This window comes from Rhinopithecus bieti, unplaced genomic scaffold, assembly GCF_001698545.2.
Source record: "Rhinopithecus bieti isolate Rb0 unplaced genomic scaffold, ASM169854v2 scaffold_48679, whole genome shotgun sequence".
NCBI classification, from domain to species: domain Eukaryota; kingdom Metazoa; phylum Chordata; class Mammalia; order Primates; family Cercopithecidae; genus Rhinopithecus; species Rhinopithecus bieti.
This window is the reverse complement of record NW_016819378.1, coordinates 158,535-167,184: the sequence shown is the minus strand read 5'-3', so window position 1 is coordinate 167,184 and position 8,650 is coordinate 158,535. Positions and strand designations below refer to the sequence as shown.

General features: G+C 48.6%; 1 protein-coding gene across 1 annotated transcript in view; it reads left to right on the top strand.

Moving 5' to 3' along the window:
* Nucleotides 1-27: 27 nt before the first annotated feature.
* The window catches only part of MARS1 (methionyl-tRNA synthetase 1), a 25,512-nt gene continuing 16,889 nt past the window's right edge, over nucleotides 28-8,650 (top strand). Inside the window, exons 1-7 of the mRNA XM_017858851.1 lie at nucleotides 28-118; nucleotides 276-567; nucleotides 910-985; nucleotides 1,222-1,394; nucleotides 1,540-1,646; nucleotides 7,210-7,326; nucleotides 7,473-7,676. Coding sequence (XP_017714340.1) covers nucleotides 1,579-1,646; nucleotides 7,210-7,326; nucleotides 7,473-7,676 — 389 coding nt within the window. The 5' untranslated portion in view covers nucleotides 28-118; nucleotides 276-567; nucleotides 910-985; nucleotides 1,222-1,394; nucleotides 1,540-1,578. The remainder of the gene's footprint in view (nucleotides 119-275; nucleotides 568-909; nucleotides 986-1,221; nucleotides 1,395-1,539; nucleotides 1,647-7,209; nucleotides 7,327-7,472; nucleotides 7,677-8,650) is intronic.

Sequence of the window (8,650 nt, the reverse complement as noted above, 5' to 3'; positions counted from 1 at the left end):
TTAACCCATTTTCCATTTTTGCATCAGACTGTGTGGTCCCGTTCCTGACCCGGCCTAAGGTTCCTGTCTTGCAGCTGGATAGTGGCAACTACCTCTTCTCCACTAGTGCAATCTGCCGGTCAGTATTGGGCCATGGTGTAGGGAGGTGGCTGAATCAAATCAGACCGCACTGTCCTTTGTGTGGCTTTATTTGCAGCCATTGTTTCCCTGTGTAATGAGAAATGGGCTAAACAGGCCCCTCTAAATCCATCATCTGTTGCTGTCTCTCTGGGCAGATATTTCTTTTTGTTATCTGGCTGGGAGCAAGATGACCTCACTAACCAGTGGCTGGAATGGGAAGCGACAGAGCTGCAGGTAGGACTAAGGTATGGGGGATGTCTGGCAGGCCCTTGCTCTGTGTGGCCATCCTGACTCATGTACCCTGCATTTTAGCCAGCTTTGTCTGCTGCCCTGTACTATTTAGTGGTCCAAGGCAAGAAGGGGGAAGATGTTCTTGGTTCAGTGCGGAGAGCCCTGACTTACATTGACCACAGCTTGAGTCGTCAGAACTGTCCTTTCCTGGCTGGGGTGAGTTGGGTCTTGAGATGAGGATTGGGGAAGGCTTATGGTGTAAGGATTAAGAGGGAAGACTGTTTTCAGAGTGTTCAAACCCAACACTGCCACTTACTAGTAGTGTAATCTTGGCAAATCACTTAATCTCTCTAATCCTCAATTTTTTTTTTAGTTGTGAAATAGGGGTAGTATTAGTACCTACCTCAGTGAGTTATTGTGAGGATTAAGTGAGATCATGTAAAGTGCTTAATACAGTCCTTGACACATAGTAAGTGCTCAGTAAATGTTAGATATTACCATTGGGAAGAAACTGAGTGTCTCATTTGTGTACGTTTTCCTTTTCTATCCCCAACAAAGGAGACAGAATCTCTAGCCGACATTGTTTTGTGGGGAGCCCTATACCCATTACTGCAAGATCCTGCCTACCTCCCTGGTGAGAACTGTGCATATCACTCCAACCCTAGGAGCTTGGTGTAGGGGGTTATAGAATGGGCAGTAGAATACTGAGAACTCCCTTCAAGGTGCAGCTAGACTGGGTAACTGTAGCAGGAGATGGCTGAGGGAACTGGGGAAAGCAACTGGAGAAACCTCACAAAGAAGGGGGAAGAGGCCCGCTCCTGCCTACCAGGTCCTTATGTTTGCTGATTTTCTTTTCTCCCATACCCACAGAGGAGCTGAGTGCCCTGCACAGCTGGTTCCAGACACTGAGTACTCAGGAGCCATGTCAGCGAGCTGCAGAGACTGTACTGAAACAGCAAGGTGTCCTGGCTCTCCGGCCTTACCTCCAAAAGCAGCCCCAGCCCAGCTCCCCTGAGGGAAGGGCTGTCACCAATGAGCCTGAGGTTTGGAACAGGGCCTGAGGTGGGAGGTGGCTAGGAGATGGACTTTGAGCATGGCCACCAACTTTTTCAGGTAGTGGCAAGCAGAAAGTTTCTTTACTCTGTGGGCCCCCCTCACCTGGTAAGGGATTCTCTCTACTCTTCATAGGAGGAGGAGCTGGCTACCCTATCTGAGGAGGAGATTGCTATGGCTGTTACTGCCTGGGAGAACGGCCTAGAAAGTTTGCCCCCGTTGCGGCCCCAGCAGAATCCAGTGTGAGTAGACATGGCACATGTGAGTGGGGCTTGATTTTGTAGTGGAAATTGTTGATAGAGCCAGAACCTGCCTGATAGGTCCCGTGTGCTGATCTCTCTTAAGTTTTTCATCCTCTCCTTTTAATTCTTACACCTCTTTTTTTTTTTTTACACTTTCTCTTAGCTTATCATTTTGGACACTTTATCTGTCCCATCTGCACCCATGTTTTTCTTTTCTTTCCTCTTTTTCTTTTTTTTCTTGAGATGGAGTTTCGCTCTTGTTGCCCAGCCTGGAGTGCATTGGCGTGATCTTGGCTCACTACAGCCTCTGCCTCCCGGGTTCAAACGAGTCTCCTGCCTTAGCCTCCCAAGTAGCTGGGATTGTAGGTGTGCACCACCACGTCTGGCTAATTTTTTGTAGAGACAAGGTTTCACCATGTTGCCCAGACAGGCTGGTCTCGAACTCCTGACCTCAGGTGATCCACCAGCCTCAGCCTCCCAAAGTGCTGGGATTACAGACATGAGCCACCGTGCTGGCCCTGCACCCATGTTTTTCAGCTACTTTTTACCCACTGATGGAGCTAAATCTATTTTTCCAGTCCAGATCTGTATTCTGAACTCCAGGCACATTTGCCATACCATCCTAAATTCCTTTACCTCCACAGGCATCTCAAATTCAACATGTCCAAAACCAAACCTGTTATCTTCCCTGCCAGCTGCCCTTTTATTTATTCACCTGCCTTTGTTGAACAGCCTCCACTTTCCACCTAAAATCCAAGCCAGGGATCTTGGTGTTACCTAGACTTCTTCCTTTCTCCCTAGCTGTATCATTCATTCCCCTACCAAGTCATTGATTCTAACTCTTAAGTAGTCCTTGAATCCACCCCTTCTCCTCCGTATTGTCACTGTCACTACACAGATACTAGCAAACCTTGTCATCTCTTACCCTCTTTCCCTGCCACTCTGTACTCCACACTGCTCCAGAATGACTGCTTAAAACTGCACAGACTATGATCACTCCTCTTTAGAATTCTATCGAGGGTTCCTTTGTGTAATTCGCAAGGCCCCTGACTGCAGGCTCAGTAACATATTTTGTCCCTCTCCTGCTACACTAAGATAATATTTATACATATGCAGATTTTTCCATCAAAATGAAATTATTTATAGTTCTGAGTATGTTGCCATTCAATAAAGATTTGAGTGTTGACTCCTTGCCAGTCCCTGCATGCCAGGAGTTGGGTATACTGAGGGGAACAAGACAGACAGGATCTCTGCTGTCATGGGACTTTCTGTCTGGTAGGATAGACAGGTATTTTAAAAACTGTCACACAAATGTACAATTATATGTTTTGAAAAGTCCAGGCCGGGCGCAGTGGCTCATGCCTGTAATCCTAGCACTTTGGGAGGCTGAGGTGGCTGGATCATTTGAAGTCAGGAGTTTAAGACCAGCCTGGCCGACATGGTGAAACCCTGCCTCTACTAAAAATACAAAAATTAGCCAGGTGTTGTGGCGGGCATCTGTAGTCCCAGCTACTCGGGAAGGTGAGGCGGGAGAATTGCTTGAACCTGGGAGGCGGAGGTTGCAGTGAGCCAAGATCATGCCACTACACTCCAGCCTGGGCGACAGAGCAAGGCTCTGTCTCAAAAAAAAAAAAAAAAAGTTCAATGAAGGAAAAGAAAAGGTTGATATGAGAGGAAATATCAGAAGTGACTAATTTAGAGTCCTCTCTAAAATACTGAGTAAAGACTTAAAATGGCCGGGCGTGGTGGCTCATGCCTGTAATTCTAGCACTTTGGGAGGCCAAGGCAGCAGATCACCTGAAATCAGCAGTTCAAGACCAGCCTGGCTAACATGGCGAAACCCCGTCTCTACTAAATACACAAAAATTAGCTGGGCATGGTGGCTTGTGCCTGTAATCCCTGCTACTCAGGAGGCTGAGGCTGGAGAATTGCTTGAACCTGGGTGGCGGAGGTTGCAGTGAGCCAAGATGGCGCCAGTGCACTCCAGCCTGGTTAACAGAGTGCGACTTCATTTCACACACACCCACAAAAAAGACTTAAAACAAATTTGAGACTTGCAAGATAAGTGGGGGCTAGTTAGGCAAGAATAAGAGTGGAGAGAGGGTGTTTTCAGAGAGAGGAAACCTAATATGCAAAGACCTGAGGAGCAAGAGAGTTTGCCTCTTAAGGAATTCCTAAAAGGATAGTGGTGGCAGGCTGGTCAGTTGGGGGCACATGGGTCAAAATAAGTTTTGAGAGGGAGGTGGGGCTGGCATCATGCCATTGTCTCTCACCTCTGTGCCTTCATGCATACTGTTCCTTCTCCCTGGAATGCCAGCATCTTACCTGCCTGATGCACAACTCTTCTTGCAGAGAGGAGTTCTAGCTTTTCATTCTCTATAGAGTATGAGACAGTCCTAAGTGCTTCAATTTCTGGGAGGTCCCATTGTCATGATGTAGTTGTCACATTACATGTCTGTTTCTTCACTAATTTGTAAGCTCATTGAAAGTAGAGATGTCGGCCGGGCACGGTGGCTCAAGCCTGTAGTCCCAGCACTCTGGGAGGCCGAGACGGGCGGATCACGAGGTCAGGAGATCGAGACCGTCCTGGCTAACACGGTGAAACCCCGTCTCTACTAAAAAATACAAAAAACTAGCTGGGCGAGGTGGCGGGCGCCTGTAGTCCCAGCTACTCGGGAGGCTGAGGCAGGAGAATAGCGTGAACCCGGGAGGCAGAGCTTGCAGTGAGCTGAGATCCAGCCACTGCACTGCACTCCAGCCTGGGCAACAGAGCGAGACTCCATCTCAAAACCAAAAAAAAAAAAAAAAAAGAAAGTAGAGATGTCTCTTTTATGGGGCTCACTTGCTAGCACAGGGCCAAGTGTTCTGTAGATATTGATAAAAATTTGAATGAATTTATGAAAGTCCATCCTTGTTTTGCTTGTTTTTTTTGAGATGGAGTCTTGCTCTGTTGCCCAGGCTGGAGTGCAGTGGTGCAGTCTCGGCTCACTGCAAGCTCCGCCTTCTGGGTTCACACCTTTCTCCTGCCTCAGCCTCCCGAGTAGCTGGTACTACAGGCGCCCGCCACCAGCCCACCTAATTTTTTAAAAATTTTTAGTAGAGACAGGGTTTCACCGTGTTAGCCAGGATGGTCTCGATCTCCTGACCTCGTGATCCGCCCGCCTTGGCCTCCCAAAGTGCTGGGATTACAGGCGTGAGCCACTGTGCCGGGCCTTCTGTTTTACTTGTTTTGAGTATATATTGCACATATATTGTGGATTCAGTTTAATGCTAAGCACTTATGGTTTGTTTTTTTTTTTGAGATGGAGTCTCGTGCTGTTGCCCAGGCTGGGGTGCAGTGGCATGATCTTGGCTCACTGTAACCTCTGCCTCCCAGGTTCGAGTGATTCTTCTGTCTCAGCCTCCTGAGTAGCTGGGATTACAGGTGCCTGCCACCATGCCCGGCTAATTTTTTGTATTTTTAGTAGAGACAGAAGGTTTCACTATGTTGGCTAGGCTGGTCTTGAACTGACCTCATGATCCACCCATCTCGGTCTCCCAAAGTGTTGGGATTACAGGCGTGAGCCACCGCGCCTGGCAATACTAAGCACTTTCTTTTTTTTTTTCGAAACTGAGTCTCACTAGGATGGAGTGAGTGACGCAATCTTGGCTCGACACAATCTTGGCTCACTGCAACCTCCACCTTCCGGGTTCAAGCGATTCTCCTGTCTCAGCCCCCCGAGTAGCTGGGATTACCGGCATGTGCCACCACACCCGGCTAATTTTTGTACTTTTTTAGTAGAGATGGGGTTTTACCATGTTGGCCAGGCTGGTCTTGAACTCCTGACCTCATGATCTGCCCGCCTCAGCCTCCCAAAGTGCTGGGATTACAGGCATGAGCCACTGCGTCCGGCCAATACTAAGCACTTCCAAGGCTCATATAGAATAGGAAGCATTGCCATCGCTCATGCCTGAAATCCCAGTACTTTGGGAGGCTGAGGCAGGAGGATCACTTGAGCCCAGGAGTTCGAGACCAGTCCTGGCAACATAGACTGCATTTCTTCAAAAAAAATTTAAAAATTATCCAGGCACGGTGATGCATGCCTGAAGTTCCAGCTACTTGGGAGGCTGAGGTGGAAGGGTCATTTTGAGCCCAGGAGTTCAAGATTATAGTGTGCTGTGTTGTGTTGTGCCACTGCCCTCCAGCCTAGGTGACAGAGGGAGACCCTGTCTCTTAAAAAAAAAAAAAAAAAAGATAACCTTTCTCAGTCATAAGTGGAGGAGGAGATAATTGGCATTGAAGATCCTGTGGGCAGACTAAGCTGTGTTGGGCTAGAGTGCTTGCCTTCCTTTGATCTTCTTTGGCACTTTGCACCTCTTCATTACACTGATCCCAGTCAGCAGTTACATAATAGAATGTAATACTCTTAGGAGCAGAACCTAGGGCATATTCGCCTCTATATTTGCCACAGCAGTAAGCACACTCATTCTGAGAGAGAAGTGGCAGTGTAACAAAAGGAGCAGTACTCAGTATCGTACAAAGTGGTTAGGGGCTTGGGATACAAAAAAGACTGTGTGGGAAGATGGCCATCAGTGAAGGAAGGTTTTCTTGGAGGAGGTGATTTCTAAGCTGGATTTCAGAGAAAGTTACGATACTCAGTTATGGGGAGAAAGGGTGATGGATGCACAGGAAATTAGTGAGATGTGTTTTATGGCAATAAGCTGTAAAATGTTCTAGGAAGTATTTGGGCCATCTATTGGGATATGTAGCAGCAGCTGGGAAGAAGGGTTGAGGTTAATGTGAGGGAATCGGGGAGCCAGTGACTGTAGGCTAAGAATGGTTGGAAAGATGACAGGAGCCTTAGTGTAGTGTCAGTGCTAAAGAGGGAATGTCGATACAGGATATGTACAGCTCAGATGTCAAGGATGATGAAACTTGAAAAGGAATACTGAATTGAGTGCCTTCAGACAGCAGGTTGAATGGCATGAACAGCAATTATCCTGGAAAAGTGGGGAGGAGAGGGTGACAGTGAAGGCAAAACTGGTGCCTGCTGGTTTGAGTTAGGCCATGAGGAAGTGACAGACATGAGTTAGAGAGTCGGTACAAAAGGACTTGTTAAGGGTTGTATCTAGAGGGGTGAGCTCTTCGGATTTCAGATAGTGGCTAGAGATGATAGTAACATAGCACCTGGAAAGAAGAAGAGAAGCCAGCGCTGGGAAAGTATTCTTGGGAGTGGTGAGAGGATGATGATCAGAAAGAGTCTAGGGAGAGTTTGAGCCTGAGAATGAGGTAATAGAAAAGCAGTCATGATAGTAAAAGGGCAGAAATTGGTGTTGGAACAAGGCTCCTTCATAGCAGTATAGGAGACTTCCTCACTGTGGCAGCGCCCTGTATTTGCAGCTATAGGGGATCTTAGGGTCCCTGGGGGAGCTGTGGTCCTGTGGGTTCGTGTGCAGAAAGACTTCGAGTGTACATGAACACACAACAGTAGAACAAATCTGTGTCTGGGTGTTCTGTGCACTTTGGGTCCCTCTTGACCCTCACATCCCCCCATGCACTGTTCTCTTCCTCTTTCCTTACTAGGTTGCCTGTGACTGGGGAAAGGAATGTGCTCATCACCAGTGCCCTCCCTTACGTCAACAATGTCCCCCACCTTGGGAACATCATTGGTTGCGTGCTCAGTGCCGATGTCTTTGCCAGGTGGAGCCAGCTGCTGGGGGAGAGACCTCCTAAGGGAAGGGCGGGTCCCAGGGGAATAGGATGCCTCAAGGGTGGGGCTGGTGAGATCCCAAGGACAAGGGAGCACTGAGGCGGGGCCCCCTAGCAGTCACCATATTCCCTTGCAGGTACTCTCGCCTCCGCCAGTGGAACACCCTCTATCTGTGTGGGACAGATGAGTATGGTACAGCGACAGAGACCAAAGCTATGGAGGAGGGACTAACCCCCCAGGAGATCTGTGACAAGTACCACATCATCCATGCTGACATCTACCGCTGGTTTAACATTTCGTTTGATACTTTTGGTCGCACCACCACTCCACAGCAGACCAAGTAAGTTTCCTCTAATGAGGCAGAAATGGGGCTTGAAGGCTGGGACTGGGAACAGTGAGAGTATCTTGGAGACAGAAGTAACCCCGGTGACTATCTGGGCACTCCTAAACTTAGGATCTCAATATCACCCTGGGCAGTTACCCAGGCCTTTTTGGGGGGAAGACGGTGTGTTTAGAAGCCTGACCAGGGACTGAAGGAGCAGCTGAGGGAGGCAAGAGACCAGACGCAGGCTCATGGGAACTGTCTTCCCTCTAGTGCTTCCCTTCCTGTCTGGCTTTCCTGGAGTCTAAGACACTTCTTCCCACTCTTGTATGCATTTATAACACATAAACTCATTCTTCCTTTGCCTAATACTCATCTTTATAAAAAGTTTGCATAGCTGGGTGCGGTGGCTCACACCTATAATCCCAGCACTTTGGGAGGCCGAGGCGGGCGGATCACCTGAGGTCAGGAGTTCAAGACCAGCCTGACCAACATGGAGAAACCCCATCTCTACTAAAAATACAAAAATTATCTGGGTGTGGTGGCTCATGCCTATCAGCCCAGCTACTTGGGAAGCTGAGGCAGAAGAATCTCTTGAACCCAGGAGGCGGAGGTTGCGGTGAGCCAAGATCATGCCATTGCACTCCAGCCTGGGCAACAAGAGCAGAACTCTGTCTCAAAAAAAAAAAAAAAAAAGGCTGGGGCTGGACGTGGTGGCTCAGGCCTGTAATCCCAGTACTTCGGGAGGCAGAGGCGGGCGGATCATGAGGTCAGGAGATCGAGACCATCCTGGCTAACATGGTGAAACCCCGTCTCTACTAAAAATAAAAATAAAAAAAAAAACCGGGCGTGGTGGCGGGCGCCTGTAGTCCCAGCTACTCCAGAGGCTGAGGCAGGAGAATGGTGTGAACCCGGGAGGCGGAGCTTACAGTGAGCCGAGATAGTGCCACTGCACTCCAGCCTTGGTGACAGAGCGAGACTCTGTCTCAAAA